The sequence below is a fragment of the Mchenga conophoros genome, linkage group LG3 (assembly GCF_057382185.1).
Source record: "Mchenga conophoros isolate Kocher_MC1m ecotype Shallow Benthic linkage group LG3, M_conophoros_male_GT1.1, whole genome shotgun sequence".
Taxonomy (NCBI): domain Eukaryota; kingdom Metazoa; phylum Chordata; class Actinopteri; order Cichliformes; family Cichlidae; genus Mchenga; species Mchenga conophoros.
The window spans coordinates 14,624,328-14,651,069 of NC_140528.1; the positions used below are offsets into that span (position 1 = coordinate 14,624,328).

A 26,742-nucleotide genomic window follows, 5' to 3' on the forward strand; every position below is an offset into this window, starting at 1 on the left:
ACTGCATAAAAAGCGCTTGCAGGAACAAAAACATAATATTCCAGAAACACGCTTTGCCAATCCGATCAGCTGTTCATAACACTTCCTACGTTGGAACACACGTCAGCGCGAACTTTTGCATTTCCGCCATTACCTGCCCGAAACCGAAAGTGACGTCATTTTCGTGGAAATGTAGTCTTTTTTACCATCAGGGCCTCAGGGCCTATACTGCTCTTTTTAAAAGTTATCTTTGACTTTATGACTTTCTGTGTCGTTTCTGGGATGCTTAGGACTCATATTGCACTGCTGGAAATAGTTTATTTTGATGCATATGCTGCTTTTTTGCAAATTTGCAGTATAATATTTATTTTCGTTTTTCCTGCAGTGTATAAAAATTGGTGTATTTCAAAAATAAAACTATGAAGACACTTAAAATAAATTTCCTGTGGTGGGAAACTATTTTGTGCAACTTTTTTGTATTTACAGTTTTGAGGGATAAGCCTCTTAAATTTCTCTAACTACAAATATATGTTAAAAAAGCAAAAACGATTTTCAATTATTTTGTAGTTTATTGCACTTTTTTTGCAATTTATGTAATTACTATGCACTTAATGAATACATATTATTAAAATCTGGGCTATAATGGTTGTATTGATGTATAGCAACTTGAAATGCTCCCAAAAATGGCTCCACAGCATGTAAAAATATAATGTAAGCTCTGGCGGACTTGGTTCTATGGTAGGTCCTAAAGGGTTAAAATGAACGCAGTGGAAAGAAACTATATGTCATGGACCCAGTTCTGGGGGACTCTGGGTCCGTGAGCAGTTTTGACTGTTGATGTTATTGTTATTATTATTGTTATTATTTTGGTGATGTGTGTGTTTTTCTGCACTGTGCTGTGTTAGTCTGTGTCCCACTCATATGTATAGGCACGGTATGGGTGTGTATGTCTGCGGGTGTGGCTGGAGGATGGAGCTCAGCCACCTGCAGGCCTGAGGGGTGTGGCCCTGCGGAAGGACTGGCCACACCTGAAGTTCATGCCACACCTGTTGGTGATCAGGGCTCGTCGGGGGAGCTACTTAGGAGAGAGTTGGAGCCCCCACCGGTGCGGGATATAGTCAGTGTGTGTTAGCTTAAGTCTGTGCTGTTCATATATGCCCGCGGTGGGTTAGTGTTGACGGCTGCGTCTCTGGTTTCCCTACAGGAGGAGGAGTGGTCCGGAGAGGCAGCACGCACGGGGGTGCGGAAACACAACAGCGGGGAGCACGAGCACAGATATCGGAGGGAAGCACGCACACGGGGTTCGAGGGAGCAACGGGGAGTTATTGTATTTACAGCCTGTTCACTGTAAATAAAGAGCACTGTTTGCATCGCAGAGTCTGCGTTTTGGGTCCTCCTTTCCCCACATCCCCACGGTCTGCCAGCCAGACCGTGACAGCTGCTCTCCTAGAGACTCTAGCCGCTTGGTTTTTCACGCGTCGGCGGAGGGCTTTCCTGTCGACGCTCGCGGCACAATTCAATTTCAATTTCAATTTCAATTTTATTTCTATAGCACATTTAAAAGTCACAAGTACAACAAAGTGCTTCACAAACGAACCATACTTGCAATTTACAACAGGAGAAAACAGTTAACAAAGAATAAAATTATAAAATAATAATATAAGAACAGGCATGAATCAGGGAAAATTAAGCTAAGTAGTTTGAAAAGCGAGCTTAAATAGATGGGTTTTTAACCGAGATTTAAAAGATTGGATAGTTTCCGACACACGGACATCAACCGGCAGGCTGTTCCAGAGTTTTGGTGCAGCGAAAGCAAAGGCCCGATCCCCCTTCGTCTTTAATCGAGACATTGGTTGCATTAGAAGCCCCTGATTAGAGGATCTGAGTGCCCTTGTAGGGATATATAGATTAAGAAGGTCAATCAAATAACTGGGTGCCAAGTTATTTAAGATTTTAAAAGTATATAAAAGAATTTTAAAAACAATACGGTATTTGACAGGAAGCCAGTGGAGGTCAGCTAGAATGGGAGTAATATGATCCTGTCTTCTAGCGCCGCTTAAAAGGCGTGCTGCGGCATTCTGGACTAATTGTAGGCGTTGAATAAGAGAGAGTTGGAGGCCTAAGTAAAGAGAATTACAGTAGTCCAGTCTAGAGGTTATAAAAGCATGAATGAGCCTTTCAAGGTCTTTATGTCGTAGGTAAGGCATTGCCTTCGAAATTTGGCGTAGTTGGTAGAAGCTGGTTTTTACCACTGCAGCCACTTGCTTATCTAATTTGAGGGAGCTGTCCAGCATTACTCCGAGATTTCTGACAGTGGGCGATAAGTGGCTGGCATAGGAACCTAAAGTCTCCGAAAGCTGTTTCAACGGCATGTGGCTACCAAAGACGATAATTTCTGTTTTGTTTTCATTGAGGGTGAGCGAATTATGCAGTAGCCATTCTCTGACGTCACACAGGCAATTAAGCAACGGCAATAGCGGGGATTGAAGATCCAAATCCAAAGGGAAATAGATTTGGATATCATCTGCATAGCAGTGAAAAGAGATATTGTGATTTCTAAAGATTTTTCCCAGGGGTAACAGATAGAGAGAGAACAACGTGGGACTTAACACAGACCCCTGGGGAACACCGCAACGAAGGGGTGCGGGGGAAGAGGAGTGATTTCCCATAGAGACAGAGAAAAACCGCTCGGATAGGTATGATTTAAACCATGAGAGTACTTTGCCTTTAAGGCCAACTACATGTTCAAGTCTTGAAAGGAGAATATCATGGTCGACCGTATCAAAAGCAGAGGACAAGTCTAAAAGAACTAAAACCACAGGGCGCCCTGTATCAACAGTTACGAGGAGATCGTTAAAAACTCTCAGTAAAGCTGTCTCGGTACTGTGGTGAGGTTTAAAACCAGATTGGAATTTTTCATTGATTCCATTTGCCTCTAAGAAAGATTGCAATTGCTTGAGAACAATTTTCTCTAAGACTTTAGCCATAAAAGGGAGTTTCGATACCGGCCTATAGTTTGAGAGGACATTAGGATCAAGATTACTTTTCTTGATTACAGGTTGGATAACTGCATGTTTGAACACGGCAGGGACGCAGCCTGATAGTAGTGATGAATTCATTATAAGTAAAATCCAGGGTCCTACAATATTCAGGGCGTTTTTGATAATGCGAGAAGGGAGCACATCATGACGGGAATTGGAATTTTTCGTTTGAGCTATTATTTCCTTAAGGGTCGGAAAGGAAACAAATTCAAACTGTTCTAGTACCGACGAGGGTTCGGATGTTAAAGATGTGTCCTCAATGGGTAGATATGTGGATCTTAGTGCTATAGTTTTATCTGAAAAATAGTTTAGGAATTTTTCACATAAAGCTTGGGAGGTCTCGGTCTGAGTGGAGAGTGGATTTATTAACGAATTAAAAATGCCAAAAAGGACCTGCGGCTTATGACTATTAGTCGCAATGATCTCCGAAAGGAAGGAGGCTTTTGCAGTTTTAACAGCCTTCTGATATTTCTTCAGACAATTGTGGAGAATGTCAAAGGAGATCTGGAGTTTGTCTTTCTTCCATCTCCTCTCCGCTTGGCGGCATTCACGTCGGAGGGTACGAGTATAGTCATTCATCCACGGTTGACGGAATGGTTTAAGGCGTTTGGTCTTTAAGGGAGCTACAGTGTCTAAAATAGAAGTACAGGTGGCGATGAAGGAGTTAGCGAGATCATTAACCGGTGTAGCTGTATCCCAGTTAATTTCGCAGAAGGCAGTGTTGGTCAGAGCCATAGAAAACTGAGCAATAGTCTCTGAGTTAATCATGTGTATATTTTGCACAGGACCCTCACGTTTCAGCTCCATATTGCACACATTGACATTAAACAAAACCGGGAAATGGTCCGATATCCCAGGATTATAAATGTCCGTAATGCAAATGTCCAAACCGTAGGATAGTACCAAATCAAGCGTGTGGCCTTTAATATGGGTTGGTTTACTGACCCACTGAGTAAGGTTAAAAGAGTCTATAAGAGCAAGAAAGTCCTTGACCAGTGGGTCCAACTCACAACAGACATGAATATTGAAATCACCAGTAATGAGAGTACAGTCATAATTAACCAAGAGGTTTCCTAAAAAGTCAGCGAACTCATGAATAAAATCCTTATTGACTTTTGGTGGGCGATATACCACCGCACAGAGGATCGGGGAGGAGCAGTTCAACTCAAGTAACTGCACCTCAAAGCTAGAAAATATGGCTGGGGGAAGCTGTCGCACACAGAATTTGTTTTTAAAAGCCGTGACTAGCCCTCCCCCTCTGCCCGAAGTCCTAGGAGTACTGACAAAAGTACATTCTGGTGGAAGAAATTCCGATAGGGAGACAGACTCACCAGGTCGGATCCAGGTTTCTGTCAGGAATAGAAAGTCTCGCTCGGAGGAGAGAAAAAAATCATTCAGAACGAAAGACTTGTTCGCCAGCGATCTAATGTTCAGCACAGCCATCTTGATCGTAGTCATCTCATCGCTATTTGGAGCACGCCTCAGCGGACGTAGGTTGCTGTGGTTCACGCCACCACCACGCGCCCGTATCCAGCTTCTAGTGGGTTGGTGGACGATTGGTAGTTCCGAATTCGTTTGATCCGCCATTACAGAAGGCATGCCGCACTCTCCACCACCATTCCATTACGCCTCAACCCACTCCTGCGGTTTCAGCCTGGTCAGCTGGCAACGGACCGACAGCGCTCATTACCGGAGTGAGTAAACCAGACTCAATTGTTTCAATAATAAACCCTGTCATTGACAATCAAAACACAGATGAACAGCGGATTTCCATGCACACGGCCCCGCCTTCACGGAGGAGAAAGCGCCCTCGCAAGCAGCGTTCAACCACATCCACACTCACTCCTGTGCTGGTCGAAGACTCAGGACCAGCGGCTCTGGACGCCACAGTGAGTAAAATGGACTCTGCCGGTGTTATAAATTCCCTTCCTGTAAACATGAAAATAGAAACTGTTTGCTGTACCTCCAAAGACTCAGAAAATGTTCCCTCTGAGGCTGTAAGCTGGGAGCTAGGGAGTTCCGAGCATACAGACCCTAATGACTTTTTTGCTCAGTCTGACCGCATGGAGACGGAGGTTCTCCCCAGGGCTTCCCCAGAGGCCAAACTGGAGGTCTCAGTTGCCTCTGGACCCCTGTAATTTGTTGAGCCAGCTGTAACATTTTCATCCTCTCCACCCTTCATAATAGCCATCTCATCCTCACCTCAGCCTGCTGCCCAGCTGGTAGCTCAGTCTTCAGTCCAGTCAGCCTCTCACCTTCATCCTCAGTTGGAGGCCGATATGCCAGCTGGACCACCTCTGCCATCATTTCACCCATCTGTCCCTGCATCGTTGTCCAGTCTACCGGGAGTGGCTGCCACACCATCGTCGCCTCCGCCCTCTGCAGCCACTTCTTTACCTGAGTTCCGTCCGACTGCAGCGACCACAGTACTCTCGGCTTCGCTGTCCGCGTCACCTACTCTACCTTCACCTTCCCCACCTGCGGACACCGCATCACCATCTTCGCCTCCGGATTGTCCATCTGTGGCTGAAGCGCAGCCGTCAACTCATCCGCCTGCAGTTGCCCCTCAGCCATCTTCTTCACCGGCCGCTACATCACCACCCGCACCTGTCCTGCCCGAGCGGGAGCTCTGCGGGCCCCAGTGGGTGCTCAGCGAGCCGGAGGAGCTCGCGCTGCCGGAGCTGGAGCCCGGCGAGCCGGAGGAGCTCGCGCTGCCGGAGCAGGAGCCCGGCGAGCCGGAGGAGCTCGCGCTGCCGGAGCAGGAGCCCGGCGAGCCGGTGGAGCTCGCGCTGCCGGAGCAGGAGCCCGGCGAGCCAGAGGAGCTCGCGCTGCCAGCCGAGGAGGAGCTCAGTGAGCGGGAGGAGCCCGCGCTGCCCGAGCCGGAGCTCAGCGAGCGGGAGCCGGAGCTCAGCGAGCCACCAGCTGAGGAGTTCAACAAACCGGAGGGACCGGTGTTGCCAGCGCAAGACGTTGGCGGGCGGGAGGAGCCCATGCTGCCAGCGGGAGACCTCGGCGAGCCGGAGGGACCCGCTCAGCCGAAGCCGGAGGTCAGTGAGCCGGAGGGACCTCCACACCACCCACGTCTGGCGCGCCCTCCACGCCATCCACGCTATCCACGTCCAGTGCGTCCACGTCAGCGACCAGCGCGTCATAGACCATGTGCCACACCTCGCTGTTGCTCACCGGAGCAGCGACGTCGCCACCGGACCCATGGTAGGCCACCTGAACTGTTCCGCTGTTGCCACCGGACCCGTGGCAGGCCACCGGAACTGTTCCGCGGCTGCTGCCGGACCCGTGTCCGTCCGCCGGAGCTGCAACGGTGCCGCCATTGGACTCGAGGTAGGCCCCCTGAACTTTGTGGCGCTTTTCCTTTTTTGCTCCGCTGCGGGAGGTGCGGTCGGACTTTGGTACTGTGACCTTGGGGGGGGGGGGGGGGGGTTGTTTCTTTTGTGGTTTTTGGTTCTGGCCCTCCGTCCTGGACCCCCGCTGCCCGCCCTGGGTTGGTTGTACTGTGGTTTTTGGTTTGTGTTTTTGTTTTCGGGTCGTCGGGAGCCGACCCTTAGAGGGGGGGTACTGTCACGGACCCAGTTCTGGGGGACTCTGGGTCCGTGAGCAGTTTTGACTGTTGATGTTATTGTTATTATTATTGTTATTATTTTGGTGATGTGTGTGTTTTTCTGCACTGTGCTGTGTTAGTCTGTGTCCCACTCATATGTATAGGCACGGTATGGGTGTGTATGTCTGCGGGTGTGGCTGGAGGATGGAGCTCAGCCACCTGCAGGCCTGAGGGGTGTGGCCCTGCGGAAGGACTGGCCACACCTGAAGTTCATGCCACACCTGTTGGTGATCAGGGCTCGTCGGGGGAGCTACTTAGGAGAGAGTTGGAGCTCCCACCGGCGTGGGATCATTGAGTGATCTTACCAAGTCAGTGTGTGTTAGCTTAAGTCTGTGCTGTTCATATATGCCCGCGGTGGGTTAGTGTTGACGGCTGCGTCTCTGGTTTCCCTACAGGAGGAGGAGTGGTCCGGAGAGGCAGCACGCACGGGGGTGCGGAAACACAACAGCGGGGAGCACGAGCACAGATATTGGAGGGAAGCACGCACACGGGGTTCGAGGGAGCAACGGGGAGTTATTGTATTTACAGCCTGTTCACTGTAAATAAAGAGCACTGTTTGCATCGCAGAGTCTGCGTTTTGGGTCCTCCTTTCCCCACATCCCCACGGTCTGCCAGCCAGACCGTGACACTATATCATTCGGATCGTCTAATTTGGAAGGAACTACTTCCTCTTACGCCTTTCATAGTCATATGCGAAATACGGCTGTATAAATGTGTCGCAGCCCATGGCGTGCACACTCACAACATTTGCTGAGCGCAAACAGAGTCATGTGTGGACGCGTTTTACCTTCACAAACAGCCCAGACGCGGTTTGTGATATATGTGGCAAGACAGTGAGGTGTTGTGGCAACACCACTGACCTCGTCAAACACCTCGGAGTAAATCACATCACAGAATATGATAAGCTTATGTTGAGGTGAACTGAAGAGGAGGAGAGGGACAGGTGCTGCTAAAGCGAGACAGACGTCTCTCGCAGAGTCCTTTAGTGCTGCAGGCAGGCAACACGCTAAAATAGCGCACAACGTCAGTTTTTTTTTAATTTCTATATGATTATTCTGCATTATTAAGCAATAAAAACAAGTTGTCTGATGTCCTCTAATCATTATAAAGCAATATGGTTATGTTATTATTACAATTACATAATACAATTATATATTGTATTATGTAATGCAATGAAACATTAAGTTTTTGTACAGAGTATCGGTATCGGATCAGTATCACCCATACCACCCTGAATTTTACTTGGTATCGGATCGGAAAGGAAATCAGTGGTATCGCACATCACTACTAAACAGAGCTCCCTGAAAGGCACAGCCAATCACATTGGCCATATTTGTCACATGACGTAGGACTCCAGTAGAGAACATAATTTAACTCTTTCTGCACCGCTGGGTGAATGAGACGTTGACAGATTGTTTTTTTCTCTCTTTCTATCGGGTTTGTTTTTCTTTTCTCGAAGAGATCAAATTATTGGTGGGGACACGTCCCTCCCGTCCATGCAAAATCTACGCCTTTGCTCACCTGCCTCAGCTCCACCTTCCTCCTCCTTCTCCTCTCAACGGAGGCTCAATACTTTCACTTTCACTACTGCTCCCTAAACACAGAGGATGCTGGGACTTGTAGTTTTTTCCTTCCGGTGCGGTCTTCCTCTTTGTTTGTTTGTGTTTGTGTTCAAGTTATTTCGATCATGTACACATAGGGTTGCCAACTCCCTGAGAAATAAATAAGGGGCACCTCGTGGCCAGGGCCGGGCAACCCAGTTGTCTTCACCCTTCCCAGTGTGGTGAATTTAAAAGTAAATCTTTCTTTAAAAGAACTCTGTCCTGCTTAATTTACAATTATATAAATTAAAAGAAAACAATAGAAAGAAAAATATTCTTGTAACAGTGCACATTTAGTGCATTTAGTGCAATTGGCTTCAGTAGAGGTATTATTTCAGCTTTTGCTCCCGTTTGTAAACCCGCTTGTTCCCATGAGTACGCATCTTAACCAACACGTCCCATAGAAACTTTATTTAACTTTATTAAACTGGAAACTTTATTAACTATTAACTTCATCAGTCATGACAGAAGCTAATATTTCTGTGCTAACATCGTTTAAACAGTAACAGCTTTACAACAATATAAGCTAACGTTTACACCGTAACTTTAAGCTAGCACCATTAAAGACGGTAAAACACGTAATAATATCTACAAATGCATCTTAAAGCTGTTATATTAGCACTCTGTGTATTACTAACATAACCACATTAACATTAGTGACACTCGCTGACTTTTAATAGTCATTCTATAAATGCTGTCCGTTTAAATGGTCTTACCTGTAAACACTGCATATCCACTGCATATCCAGCCAGAGTGGATTCTGGAGTCTTCCACGCTCCTGTTAGTGATCCTCCATCTGGATGGATGAGAACAACCTTCTGAACAATCTAGCAGGAGATGGCCCATATCTATGGGACTGATTTGTGTTAATAACGCCCATTGTATGGACTGATAACAGCCGAAGCGGGTGAATAAAGTCACCCAGTAGCTAGCTGTGCCATTACGCAGCATACATCACTCCCTCCGTAAATGCAATAAACGATACAAAAGTATCGTTCTACCTGTTTTTCAGGTAGTTGTTTACATTATATAATTTATTGTGTTCAGTATATGTCACTACAATGTGATTTGGAAAATGTCTAAATATACCGACAACAGGCACTTCCGCGGCAATCTCTTCAATCGGAGGACCCTTCACGTCAATTCCCGACGCGAGAGGGGTACCCTGCGCGTCCATAAGTGAAGCAGAGGGAGCCTGACTATGCGTCACACGTTTGACGAGTTGGGAGTGAGAACGTGTTGCACAAGCATGCGCCCCTGCCCTCTGTTGTATGAACGCTGCTCGCTTCATGTATGATAAGACAGCAGCCGTTCAGCTGGGCCTTGTTGGTGAGGAGTGTTTATTAAAGGACGAGCACTGTGGGATTCCCAGTACCAGTGTGGTCGGGAGATTTTGACTGTCCTGCTGTCTGCCGCCTCCTCTCAACCACGGAATACACATGTCAGAAAAGCTTGCTCATGAAAACTGTTTCCTCTTCCTACTTTTCACAATAAAAGTCCTGCACAGTGACTGCTGTACTCTGGTTACTTGATATGTGACTATTGTGGTTATATCAGTTTTGTAGATTTCTACAGATTTCTTTTTTCCTAATACATTAAGGATAACATACTCTCTTTCCTCTTTTCCCAACTGTGGTATAAAGCACAGCTTAGCCTTAGCAAATGTTAAAAGAAAAGTCGTCATTTCCTGATTTCTGTTTCACTGATAAATATTGTCACACTGGGGTTTTTGCAAATGATATCAGTGACCACTGTGTGGCAGCTGGAGTCAGACAACTGAAGCTCCCACAATCAAGCCCACAAATAGCTTTCAAAGGAGATTTGAAGCTTTTCTGTCAGCAAGCTTCATGATTTATGGGACTATAACTGGAACAGAATCTACCTGATCACCAATGGTGAGCTGGCATGGAATTATTTTTATGACACTTTTATCAAAATGATAAATAAGCATGCCCCCATGCTCAGATTTAGAGTGAAATGCAGAAACAATCCTTGGTTTTCTCCTCAGCTATGCAGTCTCCTTAAAAACAGGGATGCTGCTCAGGCCAGAGAAGCTAAATCTGGAGCAGATTGGCTGATTTGTGGCAGCTCGGAAATCGTTCAGCCTCCTTCATTAAAAAGGCCAAATCAGAATCCTGTCCTTCAAAAACTACTAAACATCTGAATGACCCTAAAACATTCTGGAAAATAATAAAATCTTCTCATGGTGACATAACCACCAATGAGTTGCAGCCTTTGCTGTAAAGGAGTTCAGGAGTTCACAGATGAAATGTACCTACAAAGAAAGTAGAATTGATTCAAACTTTACCAAAACTTCAACACATCAAATCGAAGCAGTTCAGCAGGGAGTGGATGTGCTGTTGGGTTGTTGGAGGTACAACACACAAGAAGGCCGATGCAGGTGGATGCAGAGAGAGGCCAGGGCCACGTTCAAACCTGAACACGCTGCACAGTGTTTTGTTCCATTTGTTAGGGATGAATGAAATGCTTCCTTGAAAGGATGTGTGCAGTCACCAGTGGGCGTGGAAGCATGTGCGCCCTCATTTGGTGGGTATTGGCGACTGTCAAGCCTTTGAGTCGCCGAGCAGCTGAACAGGGGAATCATGTTGACGCGCCCACTGTTCAAAACGTAAGTCAAAGATCCAGATTAAAAACTTCTTTATTTGTTATCAAATCCTTAAAATGCGTAGAAAAACAGTGATCAAAATAAACATTCTAAGCTTGAGCGGTCAGCAAAAGTCGACTTCTCCCATCACCCACTCATTCACAAAAATTCCCTCGGGACGTGAACAGGTGATATAGCAATCACTATTACTATTACCGACAACACGTGACCCAAAGCTACTCCTATCCACAACAGTGGGTGTGCAAGAAAAGTCCTCCTGTCACACAGCAATGCCTACATAAATCACACCACTCTGCTTAAATAATAATAATAATGTTTAGTGAAGCAGGTGAAGCAAAGGGCTGCTTTTAATAGGCTGGGAGACCCAGGTGTGCTGCTTTAGCTGGTGAGCCTCTTATACTAGCCTCCATCTATAAGTTGGGATCATAGGAGCACTGCAGTCCTTACTAGATCCAGGATTGTTATTTATGCAGGTGACAAAAGTTTACATTCACAGAGTCATAGGATTGAGCCTCGTTTGAAAAGCAGGTGTTTAATGCAGCTGCTTAGAGTTCACACACAGTAGAAGAATCAGACTTGAGTCACATTTCAAACCACTGGAAAAATACTTAGCAAATAATAATGAAAACACCACAGACTTAGTATATCCTGTTTAGTCCTGTGTTTGATATTAATGTGCTGTTGAGAGAGGATCTTATGTCCTCTTTTACAAAGCCGCCCCTTTGTTTCATGATGTTTGTGTATAAATGAATGTAGGTGTATTTATAAGTGTGAAGGAGCCCTGGGAGAAAAGACTGAAGCGTGTTCCAAAGAACAAACAGGAAAGAAAGATCAGCATTAATAAAGACGAGCACAGAAGGAGCCCAAGCACGTGTTTCTTTTTCAGATTTCTCTAAACGTGTGTGTTCATTTGTTCCATCTGTCTGCTTCACAATAAACAACAGCTGACAGACACACATGCACTCTGTGTCACTTCACAGGGGCTGATGAAAGTGGACACAGTAAAGGGAGAGCTGGACCTGTTCTACACATCCTGGACTCTGTTAACATACTTTATTTTGCAGCATCAACAGATGGCGTATAAAAATATATGAAAATATAGAAACGTTTAACATTGTGACTGTTCACATTAGTGAAGCTGTTACTTTGCTGCCAGGTGGGAAAAGAACCCTACAGCTGAGTCTTATTAAACATCTGCTGCACCAGAGAGTTTCATGGCCCTGCTTTATCCTGTGCTTGCTGACCACCTCGTCCTGAAACCTCTTCATCATCCTCACAGTTGTGTGAAGAAAGAGGGAAGCAGGTGGAGATGGAAACCATCTGTGCTCCTGTGTTCACTTGTGTGTGTGCGTCTATAGTCATATCTAATGTGTACCTACAGACAAATACAAACACAAACACCTGGCATTGCACAAGAGTCTCTACTGGAGCAACCTGCAGATGTCAGAGATGTGATTAGAGGGTAAAGTGGACTAGTGAGTGCATCTATGTTGTTGTTGTCTGCTGGGGGACAGCATCAGCTCCAGAGATGCATCAGGATCAGCAAACTAATCTGCAAGGCTGCAAGTGTCACTGAAGGAGTTTGAGTCAGTGAGGGACTCAAACTCTTTATTCTGTAAGCTGAACACACCCAGTGAGCTTGATTTGAAAACCTTTCCTGTCTTACTGACATCACTGAGTTCATCCCTGAAGTTGGTCCAAAGATTCAGACGCAGTCTTCGTCAGTTAAAGGTGAGTCTGTCACGGGTCTTTGTGACCCAGCATTCTAACTTGTTGTATTTTATGTTGTGCTTCTGAGTCCTTGGTTGTGCTGTTTTGTGGGAAAACTGCACTTCACTACGACCTCTCCCACCTGGAAAACAAAGACTCCTACATCAGGGTACTTTTGGTTGATTACAGCTCGGCTTTCAATCCTGTGATCCCACAAACTCACTCACAAGCTGGCAACACTCGACCTGCACCCTCCACCCTCTGTGACAGGCTACACTCGACCTGCACCCTCCACCCTCTGTGACCGCCTACACTCGACCTGCACCCTCCACCCTCTGTGACTGGCTACACTCGGCCTGCACCCTCCACCCTCTGTGACTGGCTACAGGACTTTTTGACTGGCAGACAAACACTGGCGTCCCACAGGGCTGTGTCCTCAGCCCCATCCTCTACACCCTGGTCACCCATGACTGTGTCACCTCCAACAAAGACAACATCATTTTGAAGTTCACGGATGACACTGCAGTGATCGGTCGCATCACTGGAGAGGACGACGTGGCTTATAGGAGAGAGGAGGCTGGTCTGGTGTCACGGTGTGAGGACAACAACCTCACCCTCAACACTGATAAGACAAAGGAGATGATAGTGGACACGAGGAAGAAGAAGAGGCCTCACCAGTCGCTGTTTACCCGGGAGCGTGAAGTGGAGAGGGTGAGCAGCAGTACCTGGGCGTCCACATCAGTGAGGACTTCACCTGAACACTGAACACCACACAGCTGGTCAAGAAGGCTCAGCAGCTGCTGTATTTCCTGAGGAGGCTGAGGAAATTTGGTATGTTGGCCAAGCTCCTCAGCAGGTTCTACAGCTGCACTGTGGAGAGCACCCTGACCAGCTGCATCACTGCATGGTACGGCAACACTACTGCAAACCCCAAACGCCTGCAGAGAGTTATAACAACTGTGGAGAAGATCATCAGGACCCCGCTGCCCTCTCTGCAGAGCAGCTACCATCACAGAGTCCAGAGGAGAGACACACCTCTGCCCTCGAGACGAAGGTTCAGAAGTGTGAAATCTAGAACATCCAGACTCAACAACTCCATCTTCCCCACTGCTATCAGACTCCTGAACAGCTGACCGACCTCAAACTGCAGTTTGCACATCAGGTCACTTTGCACACTAAGTTCATTTTGCACATTAAACTCCTTTGTACATCCATGTACATCGACATCTGCAGACCACACGTGTCTTCAGTTACTTATTTGTACTTATTTGCAGTTATTTATCTTTTTATTTTATTTTTTTAAGTTATTTTTTATCCTTATTTTATCTTTTTATTTATTCTTATCTTGTTCTTTTAACCCTTATCTAACTTGGCATTGTGCACGGTGTGTTTAAATTCAGTTTAAATTCAGGGACATGGAGCCCCTGTTGATCCTCTACCTAATCACACCAGAGCCAAGGTGTGAAAACGGGTGTGGGTCTCAATCAGCCAAGGTTTTGGGTGAACCCATTGTGAGATCTAGCCCCACGCTATCATGTGATTTCCTGTGATCAAATGGCCCAGGATGTGAGTGGGTGTTAAGACGTCCATGTCCCTCTTCAAGCAACTTAAAGAAGTCCAGAAGCTTTTCTTTCAAGCTCCTTCAACAACATCATTCATAGAACAACTTACAGCTTCTTTTGCTCGGCTACACTTTGGATGGATTTGCATTTAAAGATGCAACAAGACTAAAATGGTTAGGGTCAGGAGGTCAAAGGTCAGAGCTCCTGTGGGTCTGAGGGCGGCCTCACGTTGGAGAAGGATGAAGGAGTCTGACCTGAGCCAGTGTTTGACATGAACACATCAGCACTGCTGTCACTGAGCCTAATGACAGCCATTAGCATCATTTCAGTGTTTCAGCCATAAAAACACTGCCTGTAACTGTGGTGGTTACAGTGACATCATGCAGTTTGTGCTTTGACCTCCAGAGGGCGACAAATCAGCACAGACAGAGAGCTCCATTCAAACTTTGCTGCCATCAGTAATAATTCTTCAAATATAATCATCAGTGTTTGAGCAGTTATGATATCAGGGACAATCTAGACATGTGTGACAATACTGAACATGTCACATGACACACCTTAAACATCATGTGATCCACTCTCAGTCTGCACTTTCATTCATGACTTCAACAGGTTGAAATTAGATTTGAAGAAACCTTCAGTGAAATAAAGCTTTCATCACAGGATTCATGTGAGCAGCAGATGAACTTTGTACCAACAACATCTTCAATAACAGAGTCTGAATGAAGCTCAGGTGTTGATGCTGCTCACTGATTGGACGGTTGGTTTCAGCTCTGCTCTCAGTCTTTACTGCACAGGTGAAGGTAGAAAGTGTGACTGTATCTATAGACTGGAAACAGAGAAACATGCCGAACATTTGAAGCTTTGCAGCAGAAATGTTCATGTTACAAATACAGCAGAGCTGATCTGGCATCAGTGTGTTCACACCTGCAGCTACAACAAGGTTTCATGTCTCCACACGTCAGCATGTGAACTTTACTCTGACTCAGTCTGAGCAGTCAGACGGCATATTTTTAAAGTTAACACATCAGCACACACAGAGCTGAGCCCCTCCCACCTGTGCTGAGTTTCAGGTTGAGCCCCGCCTCCTTCCAGGAAGCAGCTCACCTTTGTGTCTGTGTTTAGTGTCCAGGTGTGGAGTGGAGCTTGTTGTTGGTGTGTGAAGAAACTGTAAGTTTGCTTTGTTTCCTCCTTTAACAGTTTGTCTTTAGGAACTTTACTGTTTGTTCAGCTCATGTTTGATTTCTTCACACAACAAACTGTGTGTGTTTGAATTTCCGGTCTCTCCATTAAAGTCAGTGTGTAATGTTTCCTGGCTAACATCAGCTGTGTTCAGCTTAGTTCCAGCACAACTCTGCCGCTCCATAGTTCACGGTAACGGACTCACACCAACTGGACCAACGAGGCCGAGTGTGTCCACCACTCTGAGCTATGTTCGTGTTTGTGTACTTGTAGTTTGTACTTTGTGAGTTCACTCGGAGTCCACAGAGGACGCAGAGTACGTGATGACGCCACAGCCCTTTACCTCCTTTACTGTCACTGTGATTAATATTTACACACGAGACAGCTGCAGAGCTCTGACGCTAAGCTAGCCACACAGCATGCTAACACTAAGCTAATGCTAAGCTAGCACACAGCATACTAACACTAAGCTAACACTAAGCTAGCCAAGAACCCAGAGTGAGGTTAAAGCTGAGTAAACACTGACCTCAGACCAGCACCGTGATAAAGTGAGCTGCTGCTGCTGAACTTGAACAGGTAACAAAGTGATGAGCAGTCAGGCTGCAGGTTTCTACCTGTTCATGTTTCTACAGTAGAATCACTTTGAAGTGTCTTTGTGCTGTTTCATCTTTGATTTGTGTTCATAAACACTCAGAGAAACATCACGTGACCTCATCAGGATCTGTGTTGGTGTGTGGGGCTGTACCTCAGCTTTATGTTGTTACATGCTCATTTGTTCATTTTACACAGTAACATCAAAGTAATGTTATGAGGAGTAATGAAGTAATGTACTCCATTACTTTTAATTAAAGTGTTCTGTGTAATATGTGTAATAATGACTGTTTTGAGTAATGACCAACACTGATCACAACAAAGAGGAAATGCCTCCAACATGCACAAACATTTGACCCACAACATGCAGTTAATGTGCACAAATGTCTTTGATATGCTGCTCAGTGATGGTGGTGACTGTCAAAGCAGAGCTACTGAGAATCAATAAGTGATAGGTTTGTAGCTTGAACCTATTCGCTGGAACGTTGAAGACAATATAATTACACTGCAAAGCAAGACACAAGTAGGCAAAGACTTCATGTTTCTCGTGCATGGGAGAAATGACCGGACAAAGCGCCGTTCCTTCGCTTGACCCCAGTCGCTCTCGTCCGTTCTCCCGTACCACTGTTCTTTTATTGAGGTTACATGAATATGCATAAGTTCATTAACATATGACGTCTACATACACACAAAGAGTACCATAAATCTAGACCCCTAGATAAAACATCATGGCATTATAGCAGTGACAACTCCTCCACAGTAGCAGGTGGGATTTTTCTGTTTTGAGGCTCCTTTTACCTTTCAATACAGATGGTCTGTCTATGTTTTGATCAAGAGCCTTTTTTGGGCAGCTGAAGAGGAGAAGTCTATCTTATGGCCAACCTCTGGCTGTATCTTGGTCACATTACCCAGCAAAACCCAGTATGCAGGTTCATCTGTAACAGTCCTTGTGCCACAGATCAACACTGTTCTGTCTACTTTAGACAGAAGAGCAGTGACGTGGGTGCAGGTCTCTGCGACTCCAGCCTTACAGGTGCAGTGGGCGGCTTCAACCTTCCCTGTGATGCTCACAGTGACCCATGGCTGCAATGCTGGTTCATTCAGTCTTTGAGAGTGCAGCACCTGAAACACACACAGACAAAGTTCATTTAAAGACAAGAACTATGAGCCAAGGCCGACACAAATGTGTTTTATCTACTTTATCATAAATGTAACAAAGTGTCAAGAAAGTTAGCACATACATGTAATTTTTCATTTCTTTATGTGTCCATCTATAGAACGCTGCATGTTATAGTGTAAATCTGTCTGTTCTCTGTCAGAAACCTGCCTGCAGAAAATGAACCTAAAGTATGTAATGCAAGGATGTCATCACTTTCAAGATGGAGAAAGCATAAAGTGACAATTATGAATCACTTAATATGATAAGGAGATTCTGCAGGTCATTAATCAATGTATAAAACTAAAATAAAATGTATTTTTAGTGACACAAGATACAAATATAGAAGCAAGATGTATAATTAGAATGATTTATAATAAATGTGAATTAATTAGTGCAATTTCTTTAACCATAGAGAATAACTAAATCCTTCAGGACAGTGTCACATCAATGCACTGAACTCACTATGTTATCCCTCTAACAGCCTCCACACGTTCTCACTGTAATTTCCCCTCATGAATGAATTTATGCTGCACTAATGTGAATGTTTGCAGGGAAATCAAATGCATTTCACATGCAGTACTCGAGCTGACTTACCTTTGTTTGAATGACGACTTGTACGCGCTGATTCCACAGATAAGGTATGAAATATATCAGGCTACGTCAATAGCGGTTGGTCTTCAGGGTTTCTACTCCACGGCCGTATTTCATACGGGTCCACATTTCCAATGCACGCTATTTTCTGCAAGTACCGCTGCTTCGCCTCTGGACGCAATCGGTCTCTATACAGTCCATTCTCTATTGAGCAGCTTTTAAGCATCTTGTAATCGTCGTTCCAACACATTGTGTTTGATTTGATTCGTAGACCCCGAAAATGGTGCCGCGCTCCCACAATGCATTGCGGCGTGACGTCAACTCCAAAGCCCTATACTTAAAGAGATATACGTGTGTTTGGTAACCCATATATCAGCAAGCTAGGAGGTGTGATCTATGCCAGAACACTCTAGAGGAGTGAACGCACTCCCCTCATGAGACATTCTTTCAATCTACAAATGATTATATACTTCTAAGCATATATGAGTAAATATTTCTAAGCATAAATGAATATCAACAATACAAAACCTATCAATAAGTATTATCAATGATGGAATCAGAATCACTAAATTCTTCTCATCCCTGTCAGTATCATACATGTGCTGTATAATGTGATAAATGTAGAGGTGCTGGCTGTTCTCTCACTTGGCTGTTTAGCTGTAAAGGACGCCTCCCTGCCTTTGTCTCATTCATGACCTTTAATAGTCTCTTCTAACATGCAGAGATCTGTATGATCTGTTTCATAGAGTCTAACCAGCCTGTACAGGTAACAACAACAGTCACTGCATCACTGACACACAAACGTCATCTCTGTCAATAACAACATTCTTACATGGAATAAAAACACATCAGTGGATCATTGCTGGAGCTGCCTGTGACTGTAACTCAGTGACTCCTGTTAATGTGAACTCACTGAGTGTTTGTGGTTTACCTCTCAGACTGACTGAAGATGATGATGGAGGAAGAGGAGGACAGAGCAGAGTCTGCAGGGTCCAGCTGTCCGTCTGTGAGGAGTGACGGGTCCAAAGGTCATAATCCAGACTTCAGTGGTGAACCTGTACCAACGAGGTCAGAGAGCTGAACTCACTGAGTAACAGAAATAATTCTGCACTGACATTATAATCAGTGTTGATTCTGGTTGATTGTCTGACTGTGTTTGTGAGCTGAGAGGAAATGAAAATGAGTTTATTACAAAAATCTCTTTTGTCCAGTTTTCCTGTAAAAAGCTGAACTCTAATCTAAGAGGATTTTACTTACAGGAAACAGCTGCATTATCTGCAGTCTGTGTGATCACAGCTGCTTCAATCATGTTTGTGTCTGCAGAGGTCAGAGGTCACAGTCTGCAGGGTCCAGCTGTCCATCTGTGAGGAGTGACCGGTCCAAAGATCGCCCTCCAGCCTTCAGTGCTGAACCTGGAGCAACGAGGTCAGAGAGCTGTGATGACTCCTTTACATGTTTGTGTTTCCTGGATAAATATGACCTGAAACATCCTCAGATTGTTACAAAGATTCATTAAAAAGAAAACAATGAAAGAGAAAAGATCCAAATGTTAGACTTGGTCATTTGCTGTTTGAGGACAGTGATGCTCATATCTGTGGGGAAAGTGTGACCTGAGTGGGTTCATGTTTGTCTTTAAAGAACAGAGCTGCTCTGATTCTCTTTGTGTCTGATCTGTTAAACAGTCTGAGAGGTCACACAGAGACCCAGCAGCTAAAGCCTGGATCATACTGGCTGCTGTTACTCCATCAGGACAACACTGAACCACAGTGGTGTGGATGTAGTGGATAAATCCCACCATACTGATGCTCAGAGTTAACCACAGGGAACAAAACCAGATGTTACCTTCAGATTGTGACCTTTGGAGTGGACGATGCAGATTTCAATAGAGAATAAATGTTGTTGTTTTTCAGCTGTGAAGAAAGAATGTAATTTTCTGAACTTAAGAATTTATGATGCTGGAAAAAACATGGAGACTATAACACAACATTTCCACTGTGTTCATAGAATGAATGTAAAACTGTCACACATTCATTAAATATGCAAAATGTCTACAGAAGCATCACAGGGTCAGACGTGAAGCACTCAGTGATTTTGATCAAATGACTCATCAGTTATTGATCTGTACTACACTGATCTACCACGTTACTAAAGCTGGTGTTCTGGTGGTGGAGGGTGACCTCGGATCATGTTCTGGTTTTGGAGCAGTGATCTGCTGATGGTTCAGTTTAATGAGCTTCTTCAAAATCATCCCTGACATCACCACTGAAAGGACGTCCATGAAAACAGACTGAAAATTACTGATATGTTCACAATCTGAGAGTTTAAAACTTGACAGACTTGATTCAGATGAAGTTATTTGAGCAGAAACTCCTGGATCTTTATCCTGTGCTTGAACTAATTCTTCATGGTTCCTCCACAGAGTGGACCAGCAGAGCTCAGAGGTTCCCAGTGGTCAGTCTGCCCAGCAGCATCAAACACAGCTGGACTCCATATTTATGGTCTGTACATGTACAACAACTACTGTTACATCTGTTCTGTTCACTGTCATCTCCATGCTGCTCTTTGTAGACCAGTGGATCGTCAGTGTGTCCAACATGGATCTGATGTTTGGCTCCATGATTTCAGTCTGATTGGCTCATTCATAAAGTATTCTGTTCCAGCTGCTGGAGGACAACATCATCACTTTTGTGAAGAACGAGCTGAAGAAGATCCAGAAGGTTCTGAGTCCAGGTTACCCAGAATGCTTAGAGAGTCAGAAAAGCAGCAGCAGAGAGGCATTTGTGAAGATCATAGTGGACTTCCTGAGGAGAATGAAGCAGGAGGAGCTGGCTGACCGTCTGCAGAGCAGTAAGAGGATTTCTGTAAAGATTTAAGCTGCTGGATAAATGAACATTTTCCAGAGATGGAAGATGGAGCAACATGTTTTAAAGATTAGTTCTTTTTGGAATTCAGTGTTTATTTTTCTTCTCTTTCAGAACTTCAAGCTCCAGTTTATCATCGTAACCTTAAGTCTAAGCTGAAGAAGAAGTTTGAGTGTGTGTTTGAGGGGATCGCTAAAGCAGGAAACCCAACCCTTCTGAATCACATCTACACAGAGCTCTACATCACTGAGGGAGGGACTGGAGAGGTCAATGATGAACATGAGGTCAGACAGATTGAAACAGCATCCAGGAAACCAGACAGACCAGAAACAACAATCAGACAAGAAGACCTCTTTAAAGCCTCACCTGGAAGAAACGAACCAATCAGAACAGTGCTGACAAAGGGAGTGGCTGGCATTGGGAAAACAGTCTTAACACAGAAATACACCCTGGACTGGGCTGAAGACAAAGCCAACCAGGACATCCAGTTCATATTTCCATTCACTTTCAGAGAGCTGAATGTGCTGAAAGAGGAAAAGTTCAGCTTGGTGGGACTTGTTCATCACTTCTTTACTGAAACCAAAGAAGCAGGAATCTGCAGCTTTGAAGACTTCCAGGTTGTGTTCATCTTTGATGGTCTGGATGAGTGTCGACTTCCTCTGGACTTCCACAAAACTACAATCCTAACTGACCCTAGAAAGTCCACCTCAGTGGATGTGCTGCTGATAAACCTCATCAGGGGGAAACTGCTTCCCTCTTCTCGCCTCTGGATAACCACACGACCTGCAGCAGCCAATCAGATCCCTCCTGACTGTGTTGGCATGGTGACAGAGGTCAGAGGGTTCACTGACCCACAGAAGGAGGAGTACTTCAGGAAGAGGTTCAGAGATGAGGAGCAGGCCAGCAGGATCATCTCCCACATCAAGAAAGCTCGAAGCCTCCACATCATGTGTCACATCCCAGTCTTCTGCTGGATCACTGCTACAGTTCTGGAGGATGTGCTGGAAACCAGAGAGGGAGGAGAGCTGCCCAAGAACCTGACTGAGATGTACATCCACTTCCTGGTGGTTCAGGCCAGAGTGAAGAAGGTCAAGTATGATGGAGGAGCTGAGACAGATCCACACTGGAGTCCAGAGAGCAGGAAGATGATTACGTCACTGGGAAAACTGGCTTTTGATCAGCTGCAGAAAGGAAACCTGATCTTCTATGAATCAGACCTGACAGAGTGTGGCATCGATATCAGAGCAGCCTCAGTGTACTCAGGAGTGTTCACACAGATCTTTAAAGAGGAGAGAGGACTGTACCAGGACAAGGTGTTCTGCTTTGTTCATCTCAGTGTTCAGGAGTTTCTGGCTGCTCTTCATGTCCATCGCACCTTCATCAACTCTGGACTCAATCTGCTGGAAGAACAACAAACAACCTATACATGGTCTAAACTATTTAACAAACCAAAACTTCAATCTCTCCACCAGAGTGCTGTGAACAAGGCCTTACAGAGTCCAAATGGACACCTGGACTTGTTCCTCCGCTTCCTCCTGGGTCTTTCACTGCAGACCAATCAGACTCTCCTACGAGGTCTGCTGACACAGACAGGAAGTAGCTCACTGACCAATCAGGAAACAGTCCAGTACATCAAGGAGAAGCTCAATGAGAATCTGTCTGCAGAGAAAAGCATCAATCTGTTCCACTGTCTGAATGAAATGAATGATTGTTCTCTAGTGGAGGAGATCCAACAGTCCCTGAGATCAGGAAGTCTCTCCACAGATGAACTGTCTCCTGCTCAGTGGTCAGCTCTGGCCTTCATCTTACTGTCATCAGAAAAAGATCTGGATGTGTTTGACCTGAAGAAATACTCTGCTTCAGAGGAGGCTTTTCTGAGGCTGCTGCCAGTGGTCAAAGCCTCCAACAAAGCTCTGTGAGTACATTTGTACTCATGTCTTTACTTTTAACATCCAACTGTGTCAGTAATTTATTTCACCAGGCTTTCTGTCTTTTTATGAATTTGTATCCTAAAGTTTTGGGATTTCTCCAAGACAACTGTGACCTCTTTGATGCCTCAAGTACTTGGTGTACTCGAGACGCTGAATTCACCATAAACTTTGATCATCACTGCTGCTGTTATGTTATCAGTCTATGTTTAAAAACTTAGACTGCATGTGCCTTATGTTGTGATACTTTATATTCACATGCATGCTCCTAGATACATTTCTACTGCAGGTCTATTTTTAGTCACAAATATTGGTGAAACACTTGCTTTTACATGCATGGATGGTGGGTCCTGCATTAAAGAAAGCATTTGAATTACTCAGTGAATCATAGCAGCCAGAGAAACATCCTTAGTTCCACTTTAAACTAAACTCTGCTTCAGTCTTCCACAGTGTGTTTGTTGTTTCTTTGTTGTTGTTGGCCTGCTCTCTCCTCTCACTCCAATCTGGTTGCAGCAGATGTTTGTCCCTCCCTGAACCTGCAGACTTGGGTGCAGCACCTCAGTTCATCTTCAGTCTGAAACCAGCTGTTTTAGCTATATCCCCTCAAGCACACCTTCCCTGGTTATCTCTCCTGTGGTTGCTATGAAATTTAATCTTGATTAAAAACAAAAAAGAAAAAAAAGAAAAAATTCAAGTCAGACTTGATGCCATTTATTGGCAGCATGGTGCCTGTTTGTCAGTCTTTGATGATAAACTGCAGCACAGTCTAAAGCAAACCTGACTTTATTGACTTTATGCATGTATATATTCTTCCTGTTCACCTTGGACACACAACAGCTCTCTGTTTGTTGTGATTGCATCTAGAACACAATTCAGATCAGCCAACATATCCTAATCTAGATGATTTTTAAGTTAAAAATCAGCTTGAATGGCCTGTACTGTATGATGGCCTTGGTTGCACCACATTGATAGCCATGCAGGGTGGTTCACTCCTTGGGCAAGAAGACCGAGGAGTGAGCCACCCTTGGTCAAAGCTTGGTCATTCAAGCTCACTGTTTTCCCCTTGTTGGTTGATGATAAGTATTTTTATTTACCTGAGTTATAGTCATCATTGTCTTCAAATTAACTCACACACTGCTGACTAGCTTACCTGGCTGAGCAGGTGACCCATGTACTGAAAGTTAGAGTCGTGACTCCAGGGCCTGGTTTGAGTCTGCCCAAGACAATTTCCTGTGTGTTATTCTCCTCACTTCACCCTCCCTTCCTGTCTCCTCTGTCCTATACAGTGAAGACAAAAGGCCTCAAGTTCTGAAAACTCTTCTCCTTCATCATCTTCCAAATCATCTCTCTCATCTAAAATCACCAGTATTCTCTGAGTAGAGAATCTTTTCACAATCTTGAATGATAAGGATCCAAGTGGGTAAAGTTAGTTATTTGTTGTGTTCCTATTTGCAGCCAGGATAGATTGTGAAAAACTCTCGGCTGCCAAAATTACATCCAGTTTAGAAGAAAAACATTGAGTGAAGTGTTTCTTTCATCATCCTTCACAACTCATCCACCAGATGTCACAAACTGCAGCAGAACAGTACAAAGCATGTCATACTGGATGGCTGCAACAACCAGAGTTTTACCTACCTTTGGTATTTCTTGACAGCATGAGCGTAATATTTACTGAACAGAGTCGTCTTCTGTAATCTTTTCAGATTCAGATTCAGAACACTGTATTTATTTTCAAGGGGCAATTAGGATACTGACCTTGCCAACCGTACATACAATACACAAACATCACATTGGGGAAACAGGTCAGGCTAGGTAGCTGGCCGGTCAGCCGCTAGAGCAGCGACCCGGAACCGAACAGCGGAAAATGCACAACATCAGGAAAGATGAGGAGAAAAAAGAACTCCCCCCAGACTGAGCTCCAACAGGGAGATTAGTTTGAGAACAGAAAAAAATGACCTTAGCGCAGAGCACATGAAAACTCTTAATACGCCATAGAAACACATGACAAGCAAAAGGGATGGGTAAAAGGTAAGAGACAGCCGGTGTAGACAGCGCATCCGGGCCTGAAGCATTAGCGCTGGTCCCCTCGACCCATCGTCTGCATCGGGAGGGGATAGGCATGCTTAGGATGGGAAGGAACAGTCTAAACACCGTCTGTTATCAGGGTGAGATTTGTTATGTTCAGCTCCAGCCTTGAGACCACAGCTGGCGCCAGTATGTTAGCCGCATGAAATGATGGTGGTTTTCTTTGGTGCGAACAACTGCATGTCAATTTCACAGCTGATCTAACAGTCGGTCACTCGTTTCTCAATCTCCCGTTGGAGAGCCACGAGCTTCTCCGAGAGGTTATCTGTTTTGCACTCAATGAGCAAAGTCTGAGAACTCACGACCGCCATGAGCTTCTTCAAGATCTTATCCGTGGTGCGTTCAATGAGCTCATTTTGAGAAGTCACGATCCGCCCCATTGTTTCAGTCACAGCGGGCAGTCTTGTGGGGTTTTGAACAGCTGATTCCACTTTCTTTAATCTTCAATAAGCCAGGGCCAAGCCAGCTCAGATCAGCAAGAACCCTTTGCTGCTGTGAATGTCAGTGCTGCTATATTTCAGGATCAGGCTCTAAATGTACAAATGGATCTGAGAAGATTTCCAATCATGTTTCTACTAGATTTACAGTTTGTTTTCATGTCTTCTGACTCAGAAGGTGGAGCAGGTGGAGCTTACAAGGAGTAAGTGCTGATATAGAAGAAGAGTTGTGTTTTAATGAAGCTATTTAGTTAACCAATAATTGTATTGCATGCTGGCATTAAAAAATGTTTCATTTGACTGATTTAATTAATTTGTTTGTTTTCTTCCAGACTGAGTGGCTGTAACCTCTCAGAGAGAAGCTGTGATGCTCTGTCCTCAGTTCTCAACTCCCAGTCCTCTAGTCTGAAAGAGCTGGACCTGAGTAACAATGACCTGCGGGATTCAGGAGTGAAGCTTCTGTCTGCTGCACTGCAGAGTCCACATTGTACACTGGAAACTCTCAGGTCAGGATCCAAACATATCATTAAAAGATATTATTGTATAAACAACCAAGCTTTATAGAATTGGCAGGTGAACTTTTCTTTATCTTTGGATTGCTTAGGAGATTCTTAATTACTGTCTGAAGAATTTTTTACAGTCACATATTTTGTTTCAATGGTAAAACAGAATTATTGTTCAGTTCAATGAGCAGGTGGGTGTGAGATTCATAATAATGAGGTATATTTGTATTAAAGATGACTAAACTTGAACAGTAGCTAGGGCTCTAGAGTGCGACCAATTTGGTCGCAAATGCGACCAAATTTTTCAGTGGTGCGACTAAAAAAAATATTTGGTTGCACCTGTGCGACCAACTGTTCGGTTAGCAAAAAAAAAAAAAAATCTGCAACCTTCCCTGTGGTCAACAACAGACACACATTATGCCCCTATCGTGGACTAAACCAATCAGATATGGTAAGGGGCGGCACCTCTCTGATTGGCCGTGGTCCAGTTGAAAGTGCAGGTGGAAGTGGGAGGTGAGTAGCTTGAATAAAGCAATATCAATTCATTAAATCCTGAATCGACTTTTAAATATAATGCTGGGCTCACACTGTGCAATTTTTGGCCCATTTTGAGCCGATTTTTGAGTCGTGCGACCGTTTTGGCGATCGGCCCGATTTTGGCCTTCATCGTGTGTCATGCATCTTGTAGTATACGTGGGGTAACGAGAAGCGATTGACACCTCACGACCAGCTCCCGATCATCAATCGCTTGGTCGTGAGGATTTCAAACCTGCTTGAAATCCTCGCGACCGTCGTGAGGGTGTCACCGCAGTATCTCACACTGCGCATGCGCAAACACAAATGTCAGCGAAAAAGACGGCACAGCACGGCAGTGCAGCGTGTGATCTGGACACAAGTGATGGAGGCACTTGTAGAACTTTGGAAAGCTCATCTGAGCCTTTTCGATGTGGCCTCACAAAATTATCACGACCACAACAACCGTGGAAATATTTGGATCTACATTGCTGCTCAATCACAGCTGCCTGATCAAGGTTTTTCATTAGCAATTTAGCAAAGTTGATGGTGGTGGTGTGCGTGTCTGTGTGAGTGAAAGACAGAGAGGGAGAGCGAGCGACAGAATTTCTGTTATAACCTTCATTTCAAATCAAATCAAATCAAATCACTTTTATTGTCACATCACATGTGCAGGTACATTGGTACAGCACATGTGAGTGAAATTCTTGTGTGCGAGCTTCACAAGCAACAGAGTTGTGCAAAATACAATAACGTA

At 44.8% G+C, this 26,742-nt stretch overlaps 1 protein-coding gene and 1 pseudogene across 1 annotated transcript in view; both read left to right on the forward strand.

Moving 5' to 3' along the window:
* The first annotated feature begins 3,675 nt into the window (after positions 1-3,675).
* LOC146577370 (uncharacterized) lies at positions 3,676-6,649 on the forward strand (annotated as a pseudogene).
* Positions 6,650-15,223: 8,574 nt separating this feature from the next.
* LOC146577371 (NACHT, LRR and PYD domains-containing protein 3-like) overlaps positions 15,224-26,742 on the forward strand; it is a 42,962-nt gene continuing 31,443 nt past the window's right edge. The window contains exons 1-7 of the mRNA XM_085253717.1: positions 15,224-15,305; positions 18,597-18,726; positions 18,982-19,083; positions 20,078-20,156; positions 20,319-20,505; positions 20,634-22,434; positions 25,302-25,475. Coding sequence (XP_085109843.1) covers positions 18,608-18,726; positions 18,982-19,083; positions 20,078-20,156; positions 20,319-20,505; positions 20,634-22,434; positions 25,302-25,475 — 2,462 coding nt within the window. The 5' untranslated portion in view covers positions 15,224-15,305; positions 18,597-18,607. The remainder of the gene's footprint in view (positions 15,306-18,596; positions 18,727-18,981; positions 19,084-20,077; positions 20,157-20,318; positions 20,506-20,633; positions 22,435-25,301; positions 25,476-26,742) is intronic.